Genomic DNA, 16,299 nt, shown 5'->3' on the forward strand with positions numbered 1-16,299 from the left:
AGTAAAGAAGAATATTTAAAAGAAAGAATGAAATGAACAGAGAACAGTAGTTGTTTTGGCTTCATAACTTAGAAGGCAAGAATGAACGAAAGAGTCAACAATGCAAGAGGAACGAAAAAGAGTCATAGGATGATTGTACTGTATTGAATAAATGAGAAAATAAGTATCGACTGATGAAAATAATGAAAGATGAATTTGATGAGACTCTCACCTGAATTCTTGGTGGCGAATTCGAATGGCTTCTCCTTCTCAAAGCAGAACTTGACGAACTGGTGGATGGTAATCTTGGATTCGGTGCTCTTGGGGTCGTGTCCGTGAACAACGGTCAGATCGTTCTCAACCTGGAAAAATGAACATTTCAAATATTGTTAATTTATTCCTATATTCGTACAACATTCCATTATCTCTAATATTATAGTTACTGGAAAAAGAATACGGGACTTTATTACGTTAATCCAAACTATAATAAACCATTCTTCAATTCATTCATAAAACAAGCATTCATCATTATCATCATCATCACCATTCATTCATTATCATTTTAATAATTGGGAGAGAGAGAGGAGAAACAGGCGAACCCATAACTGGGTGACATCCATTACAACAAGATCTCAGTTGATCAAGAACCAGCCCGGGTAGAAGATTTCTGTACGTCAAGTTTTCAGTTCATCAATTTCCTGCTCCTTTAAAAAAGTCTACTGGATACAGCATCATATATTTATAATTCTAAAGTTATCAAAAAATATGAGTGATATCTGCATATTGCCATTCAAAGGCAAAAACCCGACCACCAATATAAACTTCAAACCTCAACTAAATTCTCCCTATCATTAATCCCCAATTAGTATGCAATGGCGTGTGTTTTAGCTGTGTGTTACTGAACTGCTTCAAGGAGTTTGGTATAACAGCTTATAATAAGCTTCCTGCACATTTAAAGGAGCTAGAAGTGAGTAATTTTTAGAGAACCATACAAAAGTGTTTAATAGAAATATGTCCATATAGGAAAGAGGAGTTTCCAAATTGAGGGTATTCTGTTTGCTGTTTGTATGGTTGTGTTTGAATTTTTATTTATTTGAATGTAAATACTTTGTATTTATTATGTTTGATTTATGACGATACTCGCATTTGTACAACTGTTTTCTACAATAAATAAATAAATCTTGAATCTTGAAACCAGCCTGCAACGAAAAAATGATGCCAAAAGACTTGAAGAACTGAACGGCACAACTTCCCATTTGTTTCAGTATCTCAAGAAGTGATAGAATAGGTATTAAATGAACTGAAATCTTGAAGAACTGAAATACTTCTCATTTATGCATAATCTTAGTTTAAATTGAGATTGATCAGCTGTTGGTTTGAAACAGGAATAAAACAAGTTAATATCGTGGCACCGAGCTTCACTCGTTATTTTTAGTTATTGATAAACAGAACACCATTCTCTAAAATGATCGTGTTTATGTTCCACAGCTGGCTATACGTCAGCTTATGAATTTCGGGGATGCGATATTTTGATTTTCCACAGAATCACTCGCTCATTCACTTTTTTACTATCCACAGACGACGAAAGTCTCTGCTGTTTCAGCCAAGGATGAATCATCCTTTAAGTCGTTCAGCGAGTTTTCCCAAGAATGAGACTTAGTGCAATCGAATTTTTATATCATAAACCTACTATGTTCCAAATTTCGTGAAAATCGTTAGAGCCGATTTCGAGATCCGTTGAACATAGATAACCAGATATAAAAATAACCAAAAATAAAAATATGGAAATATAAATAGATATACATAAATTACTCGCTTAATATAATAGGATGCACGGTTATAAATTGAACTATGCATGGTTTATTATGATATCCATTGAATTGTTGTGAGAGTCGCATGTTGCATGCATGGTAGTGAACATATGAAACAGATTGGAAAGTAGATTTGTGTAATTTGAGATTTATTTAATTATTTTATTTGGAATGATATTGATAGTAGATTAGTTAACGTAGATCGTGCATAAAGCTGTAAGAACAGTTTGAAATCAGGTTTTATGAAAAATAACAACACAGAATTGCCGAATAATACTCACAGTGTAGGGGGTCTTCTTGCCCTTCCAGTCAACCACCAACCCAAGGTCGGGACTCTGAGTGGGCGTGAACTCAATGTAGGCACTGCCCGCCTTCTCAGTGGCCGAGATTGTCTTCGCCAACTTTGACACAATCTTGTACACTTCCTTGTCGGCGGACACCTTCAGATCGGTGTCAAGGTGGGTGTCGTCATGCACGAGGGTGCCGTCAAACACAAACTGGTTGCGACCGGTTGACACTTTCACCGATTGCAGAGTGTAGGTGCGCTTACCGCTGGCCGGGTCCTTGTCCAGTTTGATTATACCTGCCAAAACAACAAGCAGATTGATTGGTTGATTGATTGAATGCTTTATTTATGCAGTGTAATATTACATTTTTTCTCGATTAAAATCGAATCTTCAATTCGAGATCTATAAAACTTGATAGTAAATATCAGAGTAATCGATATGCGGACAACTTTTTAACTAAGAATTTATCGTAAATAATTGTGTTGCACATTCCATGGTATCACCGAAACTGAGTAACGAATTAACAGATAATAGATCATTATAATATAGAGGATATATATAAATTTAAAATAACAGTTTCGAAATAAGTTTTATTGAGAACAAATGTAAAATGTAAATTCTAAACTTGTAATTTATAATTTTTTGGAATTTAATATCGGTGATGTGTTCATGACGTCGACACTGATTTTGAGGTGGGACTTTGCTTGTACTTGTTAGGCTCTCTCTAAAAAAATGGTGGCTGGCTATGTGTTCTGGTTTTTGTTTCTCTGAATATTTTTTCTGTTTAAGTGAATTTTTAATGTTTTAAATTGAGTTTTGAACAGTTTTATGGTGTTCTAATTTTGTCTAAATTGTTTTGTGTGTATACAAGCCTATAGCCATTGTTTTTCCACTATATAAAGGATAAGTATTTAGCCTGTAATGATGTTAGATGCTAAGTGTGTAAGGTATTATTTTTGTGGATTTGTGTTGTATATTGCCAAAATTCTTCTGAAGATTATAAGTTGGTTTGCTCTGAAAACTGGATTTCTCATTCATAGGCGATAGATCCATTCATAGTTTATCAAGAATCTACCATTTTGGAGCCGATAACTTCCTGTAGGTTAATAGGTGTGAAATGCTATCCAACCTATTTAGGAGAAATTGGTAGCACGGCAGCAGATTACAATATATACTGGCTTATTTATTCATCACATTGTGAACAAATACTTAACATGAGGAAAGGCACAACAGGCTCATGCCCAAAACTGTCCCAATTGCAATTTATACTATACTGTCCAAATCAAAATGTTGGTTATGTCACTTTCACTTTTCAAAATACAATTTACACTTATATACAGAGTGTCCCACGAAAGGTGTACCAGCCGAAGACCATAGATTCTACATGAAATTTGCATCAAGAAATGTGTAGCAAAATCTATGAATATATATATAAGCGAAATGGCACTGATTCATTCACTTACTCACTCACTCATTTATACTCTACAGGCATTTGCAGAAACATCAGGCTTCAGAGACCCTAGATTTCTTGGAGGAAGCTCCCTACACACAGAGATTCTTCATTAAAGAGAGAGTTGCAACGTATTACCAACAATGGAAAGAGCTTGTTGAACGAATGTCAGTTGATAGGCTGTGTTGTGGTAAAAGGATGTAACACCTAGAAGCTCCTTGCGTATCTTTTCGGATGCAACAAGTTGCTTTTGAGAAGATACAAAAGAGCATCTATTGCTATGGAAAGATACATTAAATCATTCTAAATCGAATTCAAAGTATATCTATTTTAATTGATGATGTGTTTGTTTTTTGAAGAGTGAATAAATTATTGTTATTTTGATGAGTGATAGTAGCTCAACCTGGATTTTGATTTGGATTGTCGTATAAATTTGAAAAGGACAGTTTTGGGTATAAGCTGTTGTGCCTCCTCATATAACTGTAAAAATACAGAGAAAATTAATAGATAAATATAAACTATAAATTCAATCTTTCGTTACAAATTTTCTATGCTTTTACACTCCAGAGCAAAGCTCGGTCCCCCGATATTACTTATGCAAACACTACTACAATCATCTGTCTTGTAGATGTGTATGGAAACTCGGCTAGTACCCTGGCGCAAAAATCCGCCATCTTGTTAGAAAGTTCCGCATTGTAATAGTATCGATGGGAGGTTCGGATCACTTTACTGATCCGGATCAATTGATCTCGTTCACTGCCGTGAGCCAATCAGAAGACCAGGATTGGAACTTCCTAAGGTCACGTGACGTGTCTAGTATTTGCACCATGTAGAAAGCATTGGTTGGATAGGCGTTTGATTGACAGTTTCCATTCTGTATTTATTCTGTGGTATTGTTTTTCAAGTCAAGCCCTCCTAGAACTCACTTTCAACAGCCACAGCCTTCTGACCTTTGCCTGAAAGTATAATAAGTAAATAGGAGTGAATAAGTATTATTTTCTAAGTCAATGCCTCCTAGAACCCACCTTCAACAGCCACAGCCTTCTGTCCCTTGTCGGCTTTGCCTCCCTTGAATCCAATGAGACCCTTCTTCTTCATCTCGAACTCGGGAGCCTTGTACTCGAGCATGGGTTTCAGCGTCTTGTGGTTCTCGTCTCCGTCAATGTTGACTCCGGCCTTGGCGTAGTACTCGGTTCCGTCGTGCACGATCTTCACGAAAACTGAGCCTTCCTTGTCGGTGTTGGTGATTTGGCCTAACAAAAACGAATTAAATAATTAAAAATAGAATAGAATAGAAAAAACGTCTATTGAATAAATAAGCTACCTTAACTGAACCTAAAAGAGAGTGCCATTATATAAAATACAAGGTACCATACATAAAAATCAAGTAGAAAATAGTAAAAACAAAACTATAGTAAGGTCCACGTTATAATGGCAGTGGATACAGATAGGAGAACAACGTTGTCGATCCTCTGTCTTGTCAATGCCTTCTATAGACAGTAGCTGATACAGGTTTATTGATGTAATATTAACTGTTCATTATCGTTTAAAATAATCAATTAAATTTTATTGAGCAATAACTTATTTTTTTCAAAATTTAATAATGAGTTTCCTTAATTAAGATGAAATATTTTGTTGATTAATTATTAATTCTCCTTTGTTAAAAGACGATCTGGCAACAGAGCAAAGCGAGAAAGAGATAGCGCTACCGATTTGTTAAACGATAGACAAGGATAGCAATACCATTGCCATTATACCGTGGACCTCACTATAGAAGGTGGATCAGATTTAAAGAAAAAAATGTATGATTTACAGTACAGTAAAAAGATACAAATTATAATTATTTAGAGGATGGTAAATCAAAGCGGAAGTTGGAGATGAAGGTAAATCAGTCTAGAAATAAATAGGAGTAAAGGAAAATCTTCACACATAAGTGTACTACTTATACAGTACAGTGAAAATATTATTGACATTATTTCTTATGGAATTATGAAGTTCCATAAGAACTTCACTCATAAGAGCTGTCGCTCAGCCCGACTTTGTTCTATTAGAACTCATGGAAGGAATATTTTCTTTGTACTGGTTGCGGATACTGATTCGTGAAAATCAACCTCTATAAAAGAAAAGAAATTCACGATTTTCATGAACAAATTGGACTTTTTGAAGTGAAAAGTGAAATCTAACCTCATTCTTTTTTGAAACTTTTATTTGTAAAAATTTGGGAGAAGACTGTTTTGGGCTATGCCTGTTGTCTTCTCCCAATCATATTTTAATTTATGATTTGTGATTGTGAATAAAATAAATAAATAAATGAACAGCAAACCTTTATACGGGGATGGTGATTTGACCAAATGCAATAATTAAATTGAATATCTATGGAACAATACAGATTGGACAGAAAATAAAAATAATTCAAAATCGAGCAAGATATATTAAATAATATAGATTAAGGAGATAAGAGGAATATAAGTTTGGAATACTTCATCCAAAGAATTTTTTTCCAAGAAGCTTTTATGTTAATTGTAGACGTGATGTATTGAATGCATCATTATTTGACTGTTTTTACATTGATTGACATGAGAAATCAATTCAATATGGCCGAATGCTACCACCGAAAAACATTATTAAATTCTAGTAATAGAAACTGAGGGCATTGACGAAGCATAGAAATGTTATAATACTCGTATTACCTTCAAGCGATAGTGCCTTCCATGGTGAGGTGAGAACGGCACTGAGACGCTTGTTGGGTGCTTGAGCCAGGTCAAGGTTGAACGAGATCTTCCTGTTAGTCTTTGAGTTGGGCGTGTCCAGAAGGATTTCAAATTCGGCCTTGTTTGGATCTGTCAACATAATATGGACAGATGAGTTTTGGTGATAAAACAAACAAAAACATTTCTTGTTATAGTATTTAAAAGATATTATATCAATGTCATAGTTCTATAGTGATTAACAATATATATTATCTTACTAGCTTGGAATCGATCCAGCTTTTTTATTTTTTCTCAATGATATAATATGCTGTTCTTGCTACGATTATGAAAGATTCTAATAATTCAGTTTTCATCTCAATGCAGCGCTATTTATGATATATCTGTGATCGTTGTATTTTTATTAGAGTGTAAACAGACTTGATCCATTAAACATAATTTTCACGAAGTAAAAAATAAACTGAATGACAAAAATTCAACAGAACTTGGAGATTATCATTCAAATACAAAATATACGACGTTACAATATACATTTCTCAATTATTGTTTGATGCGTTTTCAAATATACAAATATCTCCTTCCAATCATTCTTGACTCCAAACCAATTTGATAACTGACTTTGAAATATTCAACGAAACTGACTTCCAACCAGCAAATTTACCCCCAAATAAGAGCAACAAACCTTATTTGTTCAAGCAAATTATTGTTTAATGAAAGTGGTAGAAGGTTAATTAGTTGTCATCCTTCTTCAACCAAATATAGTGAGGTCCACGTTATAATGGCAGTGGAGAAAGATAGGAGAACAACGTTGTCGATACTCTGTCTTGTCAATGCCTTCTATAGACGGTGGCTGATACAGGTTTATTAATGTAATATTAACTGTTAATTCTTGTAGTTGAGAAGTTGATATTGTTGTAATTATTCATATTGAATGAAAAAGACTAAGAAATTGTCAAAAACCACAGATTTATTGATACTTAGAAACTCAGTAAATCTCTGATAAATTTAGTTCTAGTCTATCAGAGATTGACAATGGTGTAATAACCGAAACCGGTCTTTCTACGTATCAATAGATCTGTGGTTTTTGACAATTTCTTAGTCTTTTTCATTCAATTATATTTTATATTTTTAATAATTATTTCATAATCAATATTAAATATTTTGTTAATTAATTTTTAATTCTACATTGTTAAAAGACGATATGGCAACAGAGCAAAGCGAGAAAGAGATAGCGCTATCCGCTTTGTTGAATGATAGACAAGGATAGTAATGCCATTGCTAATCAAACACTGTAGGTGCGTACAGATATACGCGCCGCAAACATGAGCAATTCACTTTTAATCAGCTGACTATATCTGTATTTTTACAGAAACTGTAAGATACAGATATAAAAACTTTGGCATCAGCTGATTAAAAGTGAATTGCTCATGTTTGCGGCGCGTAAATCTGTACGCACCTTGTCATTACAACATGGACCTCACTATAACATCATGAAGGGGAACATCTAATTGATTTATGGAAATTATAAAATTATGAGAGTATTGCAACCGACCTTTGTTGTTCAAGTAGGCCTTGAAGTGGTATGTGGTGAGGGAGTCGTCATCCTTCTCGATGCGAGCGGAGAGTGTGGTGGTGCCGTAGGCGGGGCTCAACGCCTTCTTGCCGTCCCAGGGGAAGCTGACGTCACCGCAGAAAGTCAGACCAATCAGCTCTTCCAGCTGGTCGAAGCAGCCCTTGTATTCTTGTCTAATCAGACAGAGAGAAAAAGAGAAATGAATATTATATTCTACGAAGAAGAGATATAACAACTATAATTAAAAGGTACCTATATTATTATGATAATAATTATTATTATATTATTATAGTACCCATATAGTACAAAAAATAATGATGGGACGAATACCCGAAACTAGTCGTGTATCAAAGGAATAAAAAATAGTATAGTCATCAGTAAGGATAATGGCATAGAGAAACAATAGCGTACGAGTAAGTAGATATCCCATGGTATAGGACGTTTATGTCGCAACTTTTACTGTTATCTCAAGCCGATTACTGTTGATTATTGTCGAATTTCACTGTTTTGTTGGGGTGAGAGTGTATAAACGGCACAATATGAGAGACTACCAGTGTCACACAGCTTCACGGGAAAGAATTACATGAGCTATCGGCTTGAGATAACAGTAAGAGTTGCGACATAAACGCCCTATACCATGGGATATCTACTTATGCTATCGTTTCTCTATGATAATAGTTTGTGCTGTGCTTCTAACAAATAAGTTTGTTTCTAATTTTTCAGAGTAACTCATTATTTTACAGTTTAAATGATTAGTAAGTGTAATTTCATTATTTAATTTGGGTTTAAGCAATCTTAATCCAAAATGTCTTGCTTCCAATAAGTGTTTAAACTAAAAATTAGACTCAAATCCAAAAGTAAATGAAGCATAATATACTTTTTGGACTTGTGTATGAATCGAATTTTGGGGGAGGAACAGCTTTGGGCTGTGCCTGTTGGTCCTTCTCCAATCATTTCAATGAATTGTGTTTTGTGTATCATTTAATAAATTAATAGTAATATTAAGGGTATAGTACTAGTAATTCTATGCAATAAAACTTTCATTCAGCCCTATATAAAGAATGTATCAAATTTGGTATGTTTTCTCAAAGTAAAGATACATCATTTTTGTGGATTTGTTGCAATTTTCTACTAAGAAAATGAGTTTTAAACATCTCTAAAATAATGAGTTCAGTTTATATACATTCTTAGTACGGTACAAGCTCACGATCAGTCAATAGTATTTTGAACGTCAAGTTCTTTTGTACAATTCATAATAATAATATTTTTCTCTGTGGTTTTACTCACTTTCTAGCGCTGAACTTGATAGGCGTCTCGACGCGCATGTGTCCACGCTCGCGGCTAACAGTGTGGTAGTGTGACTTGAAGTTGACGACCTCCTGCTTCTTGACGGGCAGACCGAACTTGACGTCGACGCCGCGGCCCTCGAGCAGACGCACACTCACCGACGACCCGGTGGCCGAGTGGATGTTACCAGCAATGCGGGCGCCGGACTCCACCACGTACGCGTCGAAGGTCAGTTGACCGCTCAGTTCGATGGCAGCGCTGTGGGTGACAGAAACAGCAATTAGTTGACGGACAAGAAATTAGAGAAGACAACACACAGAAAAAGTATTCCTTTCTTCTCTGGAATAAACATCGAGCTCATAATAATAACCTGGAGATACAACTGATTGAGTCAGCAGTGGAATCGAACCATTTTATGCACTAATAAAATATAAAATGGTACTTTGATGGTACTAATGATATTTTCATTTATTCAAATTTATGAATTTGGATTAAAATGACAAAAAACACTTAGTGTAGGTATTGCATTGTATAGATTGCCAGAAAGTTGTTGAGGATCAATATTATTGAATGAAAAAGACTAAGAAATTGTCAAAAACCACAGATTTATTGATACTTAGAAAGACCGGTTTCAGTTATTATACCATTGTCAATCTCCGATAAACTGTTTATTGTCAAACCTACTCCAAGAACGTATTTTGGCCTCTCAGAAGTTTCAAAGTCAAGGATAGCGGCTGCATGGTATGCATTGTGTACCAAATTGTATGCTGAAGGCTGGCAATTTACAAGATATTTGACTGAATTATTTCAAACGTAAGCAGCTGATTGCCTCTAAAAAGGCTGTAATGAAACAAGGTTTGGATTATTATGATCATCTGGCTTGCAGTTGCTGAATTTATCAATCGTTCTGTATTTCGTTTTTGTTGATCCCAGCTATTGATAGCATATAGTGGCTCACCATTCAGCCGCTATCCTTGACTTTGAAACTTCTGAGAGGCCAAAATACGTTCTTCGTGTAGTTTGACAATTGGAAAAATAATTTCAATTATTTCTGAGAAACTTTCTCGCTTTCACCACCTACTTATCTTTTGAAACAAAAAAGTTTCTAGCATGTCGAAAATTTCATGTTTTCTGCTCGAAATGTATCGACATTGACGAACATAATTATTAATTGAAAAATAACTATGGGTCGGATAAAAATTATCCAGATACCAATAGAAAGGAGACAGTCTCCCCGTTCTTTTGATATAAAATTATTACCCATTACGACCCTACATGATTCTGAGAGAAGTGATATTCAAAAGAAAAACAAATCTTAGCGATGTTTCCAATTTTATCATAAAAATTAAATTTCCTTTTAATACTTCAACCCTGAAACTTTTTAGCACTACTAGGATATCGGGGATGATTATATTATACATCCAATTCTGACGTTGAATTGGAAATTTGAGAAAGTTGCAATTTTACACGATTTGGCAACCCTGTAATTTCTTCGGATGGAGGGCCAAGTCTCAACTTGTTTTACAAAACTATAGTCACAACTCACCTGGGAATAAGTTCAAAGTCGAGGTTGGCGTTCTTGGGGTCCTTGAGCATGGCGGGCAGATCAAACTTGCCGTCGACCTTGAGTCGCATGGCACTGCTACCTCGGGTGCTCACCTTCAGCGGGAAACCCAGACCGGTCGGGTAGATTGCCTCTGCGTCCAGGAATGTGGCGTGTTTCTTGTAGTCAATCTACAAAGAATAATATCAAATATTTCCCATCAAATTGAATAATACAATAAGATTGTGAACGAGCTGGTGTTACCCATGCTCTGCAATTATTGTCTGTTTAAAGTAGAAATATATTAAATCTAGTCTCATAGTTCCATGCTGATAATGAAAGTATTGACAACTTTAATAATTAAATAAATAAATGCTTTTATTGAATGTAATTGCATTAGACTTATACAATTAATCTACTAGTAGTTCTGTGAACAGTAGACCTCGCGCTCATTATGTTACATTGACCTGTTGTTGTTTTTTCAAAACTTAATAAATAATTCATCAATTTAGAATGTCTAGAAAAAATCCTAAATAAACATAGGGCTTTCTGTCCTATCGTACCATGACGTGTCGTCCCGGAATGTGAGTGTGAGCGCTGTTATTAGGTCTGGCTACAACTCTCTACAACGTTGATGGAAAGATACATTTTAAAGATGTTCGATGTTTTTGAACGGGTAGTATTATAGTCAACTGTCTAATAACGTTGATGGAAAGATACATTTTAAAGATGATCGATGTTTTTGAACGGGTAGTATTATAGTCCACTAGACAGCTGATTTATGATGAATAATTCTATAGTCTAATTTTTACTCTAATATTGGCGTATGAAGGAGGCTCTTTTTTCCTTTTATATTATCCTTGAAATGAAAAATTTCCAAAAACCTTGTATATACGTCGACGCGCAATTAAAAAAGGAACATACCTGTCAAATTTCATGAAAATCTATTACCGCGTTTCGCCGTAAATGCACAACATATAAACATTTAAACATTAAGAGGAATGCCAAACCGTCGACTTGATTATTAGACCTCACTTCGCTCGGTCAACAATAGTCACGCTGGCATATACTCCATGACAAAGAGCCGTCAGGAGGGGTTGGTAAGCTGTTTTTACATCATTTTCTTTTAATCGATAGAAAATTAATTTAATAACATAAAAACTGAAAAAGAATAAATGACAAATAGGGGAAAACAGGTTACAATGAAAGAGAAAAATCAGAGCAATATCAGTATCTTATACGGTATAATTACAAATTGAATTCCTGGATAATGAAATATCTATAGTTCCACGCATCTCCGCAGTATTGTCCCAGACAACAGTAATATTTACAATAGAAAAACTAATTGACTGAGATTTTATCCCAGGTAAACTTTGTATCACAAATTGGAAAATTTGTTATGATTATTAAAATTATAATTGATTGATGAATAAAACTGAGGATATACCTATTACCATTCTCGGTAAATTGAGAAAAATCAAATTCCATTCACAAAGTATTGAGGAAGTCTTCAGGGAATTTGATTTCCAATCATATTAATAAATACCTATTCAAATTTAAAACAAATGTTAATTTCATATTAATATTCATAACCAAAAGTTTTTGAACAGGTCACTTCCGTGTTATTGGATGGGGACGTTAAATTATCGGTCCCGGCTGCAGTATGACAGTCGTAAGACCCATTGACGGCTTAAATGATATATTCAGGCGAGGTGGAACTTCCGTCAGGAACTCCTCACCAATGAAAGCCATACGAATATTAGTATATTTAAATTAAATTGGCAAACAAAGTAAAAGCAATCAGCCATGATTACTCACGTCAAAGTTCTTAGCCTTGTCGAGTGATGAGTCAACCTTGTTGAAGATGTTGTCAATGAATGACATGTCGAACTTCTTGCTGCTTCCGGTGTAGGTGTACCAACCCACCTCGGCTCCGAACATCTTCAGCGACAGATCAATGTCCAGGTTCTTGTCGTGAGAATCAACACCGCCAACAACAACCTAGCACAACAACAGCAATAACAATTAGACTTGATAAAAGAAACAACAACAATTAAATAGATAAATACACTAGAAATATATTTGGTCCATCAATTATAATTATATGTTTATTGGGAATATGAGTTCTTCAAGTTTAGATCTATAATAATGAAGAATACCATTGAGAGTCTCCAATGGAGTTGAATGGACTCCAAACCAGCATCAAAAGCGAGGTAGGCCAAGGAAAATATGGATTCATCTCTTCGAAGAGAGATGGAATGCAGAGGTCTGCGAGAGGATGACTGGAGAGATAAGGAGCGATGGCGGAGGGGATGCGTGAAGTGACTCTAAGTTGCAAAACTTGCTAAAAAAATCTATAAAAATAGTATAATATTCAAATATTTCGTCAATAAGAACCTAGGAAAAACTACAGTAAACCAAAGCTCTTTTCATGTTCAATATTTTTATGTTAGTTCATTATTCCAAACTTATTTATATTCCTCTTAACACTTGGAATTTCTATTTTATTTCTCCTATTCGATTATTTATAACAATAATTAATTGACGGCTAGCGCACAAGATTTAATATTTATGCTAGTCGTGCCACAAATTTGTATTCTCATTTGAATTGATAGCAGAAGGAAATTTGAAGAATGAAACAGTACAAAGATTAAACATTCTTTAAATTTCCTTCTTCTGTTTCGTATTCTGTTCTTTGGTCAATATTTGCAGTAGCAGATCTTCTTAGTTCTATTTATGTAGCTTTTATTGGATATCTGAAATAATAAATAGTAATAATATTCCAGCAGTTTCTAATAAAATATTCAATCATTTATTAAGTTAAAATGGTTTTATCATTTGCGTTTTCTACGCCTTCTCAAGACCTAATTGACAGATCATGATTGTTTCTAATAAAATCTGCAATTAATAAAAAATTCTTTTATCATTTATGAAGTTAATATTATTGTATAAAATGGATTATTCATGTATAATTCATTTTAAATGAAATCAAACACGTGAAATTAAAATTATAGTACAACAGGGATGACGGATTCTCAGGAAATAATCATGGATATCAAATTTTTCAACCTCATAGATAAATCCATTCAAATTTAAAGAAAACTCAAGATAAACATTCGACTGAAAACCAACTGACGTTCTTGGCGAAAGCAGAAGTCTGCTCCTGAATGCTCCTCTTGGGTCTGATGGTGTTCTCGTATCTTTCCTTGATTTTGTCGGCGAGCGACTTGGAGGTCTTGGCAACCGTGTCAAAAATGTCGTGCGGATTGTGAGTGGGGAAGTAGCCTTTCGGTCCAAAGTATTTCTCCAGCAGGTAGTCGATGTTTTCGGAACGTGCGTTAACCTGAAAACCAACAAAAATTATACATAAACATTCGATCTAGTTAAAACCAAATTATATTTGATACCCAATTAGTATTATTAACACTTGAACACTATTCCGGTAACATACTAGAGAGTATTCAACTCCTGAGTATTTATCACATTGTGTACAAATACTTAACATGAGGAAAGGCACAACAGGCTCATGCCCCAAAACTGTCCCATTTCCAATTTATAGAAGATAAATTGATTAATTATAAGGGAAAATCACCTCAGGAGGAGGAGGAGGAGGAGGAGGAGAAGGAGGAGGAGGAAAATAAGAAGGAAGAGAAAAATGGGGAGAACAATTAAGAGGTCCCGGCTGAAGTATGACAGTCGTAAGGCCCATTGACGGCTTAAATTATATATTCAGGCGGTGGGACCTTCCCGCAAGGGACTCCCCACCAACAAAAGCCATACGAATTTACTTTTTTTACCATTAAGAGGTAGGCGGGAGAAGGAGAAGGAGCTGGAGAAGAAAGAAGATAATTAAAAAAATGAAGAAGATTTAAAAGGTAGAAAAGAACAAGAAGAGAAATGTAGAGAGGAAGAAGAACAAGAACAAAAAACCAAGCTACTCTCCTCGAACGAATGTAGTATGGTGAGGTTTTATTTATACATTGATAGATACAATATAATTCTCAACTATGAATGATTGGGGAAGGAACAACAGACAACAGGCTTAAAGCCCAAAACTGTTCCTTTCCCAAATTTGGATAGAAATTGTCCATAAATAGGTTATGCTTACACTTCAAGATTTTTGTCCAATTTCGAGTCCAAAATATTAATTATATACTCGGAATTTAGAAAAGTTTAGGTTGAGGTTGAGGTTGAAAGTGAAGATGTAAGATAATACTTAGAAGAATTAGGAGGAGGAGACGAATGTAGAAAAGAAAGAGGGAAATAATTGGAAGAATAACAAGAGCAAGAAGCTGCACGTTCCTTAGCTCGAACAAATTGAAAGCATGTCCGAAGACCTGTGTGGTGAGGTTGAGATTGACCGATCGTGGCACAAACAACTGCTCTGAGGAGATGATTGATTGATTGATTGAGTACTTTATTTATGTAGATTACAATATATACTGACTTATACACTTATATACAATAGCTTACAATACAGCAAAATTATAGATGAATTTACATAATATAGACTAGGAAAATGATTTTTGAACTGCATATGATATGAAAAAAGCAATTGGTAATAGCTATAGATAATATTGTTATGCATCTACATAAATTGGCGGTGCTTTGGACATATCAATGTCCATTCTTTGAAAAGAATATTCAAAACATCCTTTCCACTAAGTCTCTACAAAAAGGAGGAGGAACTCTTCTAACTCTCTAGAAGGAGGAGGAGAAAGAAGAAAGAAAGAGGAATGAACAAGATCAAGAAAAAACAAGCTGCTTATCTCGAATAGATTGAAAGCTTGCCCGAAGACCTGTGTGGTGAGGTTGAGATTGACCGATCGTGGCACAAACAACTGCTCTGAGAAGATGATGGAAGAGAAGAGAAAGGAGAAGAAGGTAGAGAAGAAATATGAACAAAACAAGAACAAGGAACAAAGCTACTCACCTCGAACAAATTGAAAGCATGTCCGAAGACCTGTGTGGTGAGGTTGAGATTGACCGATCGTGGCACAAACGACTGCTCAGAGAAGATGACATTGGCTTCGGCTGCTGTACCCACGTTGACAGCGTCCAAACTGTAAGACAGCTCGTGATTGGTGGAGAAGCGGCGCACATCAATGGGGAACTTGTTGCCGGTGTGGATCGCGCCCAAAAAGTGTTTGGCGTGCGCCTTGTCTGGGTTGGTCGAGGCGCGAACGTTGCGGAGGTGCGACACTATGAAGCTTCCAACTAGAGGACAGACAAAGAAAAAATAGATTTTAAAAAATTGAAAAAGAGAATTGAAAGAAAGTGGGTTAAAGAAATGTATAAAAATCACAGTTTTATTTTTGTCTCACCCATATTTATTGGATTTTTTTACTGGACTGCTAGCAGTTTCGTATTGATACCGACACAATCATCTTCAGCTGTACTTTCAACACGAAACTGAAGTCCTGTGAACAAATCTAATAAATTTGGATGTGACAAAAATATAACAACTGTGTTTTTTTCAATTATGGTGGGATGATACAATATCAATTCCTATTCAACAAAAAATAGTCATAGAGAAGAGATAGCATAAGAAGATAACATGGTATAGAGAATTTATGTTCCAAATTCCACAGTTATCTCAAGCCGATAGTCCATGTATTTTTTCTCTTGAAGCCATGTGACGCTGATAGTCTCTCTTACTGT

At 35.1% G+C, this 16,299-nt stretch overlaps 1 protein-coding gene across 1 annotated transcript in view; it reads right to left on the reverse strand.

Moving 5' to 3' along the window:
• Positions 1-211: 211 nt before the first annotated feature.
• LOC120348856 (apolipophorins-like) overlaps positions 212-16,299 on the reverse strand; it is a gene marked incomplete at both ends in the record, with an annotated part of 34,766 nt that continues 18,678 nt past the window's right edge. The window contains 10 exon segments of the mRNA XM_039430076.1: positions 212-341; positions 2,072-2,373; positions 4,553-4,780; positions 6,218-6,367; positions 7,788-7,981; positions 9,096-9,353; positions 10,642-10,829; positions 12,457-12,639; positions 13,775-13,981; positions 15,572-15,855. Of these exon segments, the coding sequence (XP_039286010.1) occupies positions 212-341; positions 2,072-2,373; positions 4,553-4,780; positions 6,218-6,367; positions 7,788-7,981; positions 9,096-9,353; positions 10,642-10,829; positions 12,457-12,639; positions 13,775-13,981; positions 15,572-15,855 (2,124 nt within the window).

The sequence above is a fragment of the Nilaparvata lugens genome, chromosome 6, assembly GCF_014356525.2.
Source record: "Nilaparvata lugens isolate BPH chromosome 6, ASM1435652v1, whole genome shotgun sequence".
In the NCBI taxonomy this organism is placed as follows: domain Eukaryota; kingdom Metazoa; phylum Arthropoda; class Insecta; order Hemiptera; family Delphacidae; genus Nilaparvata; species Nilaparvata lugens.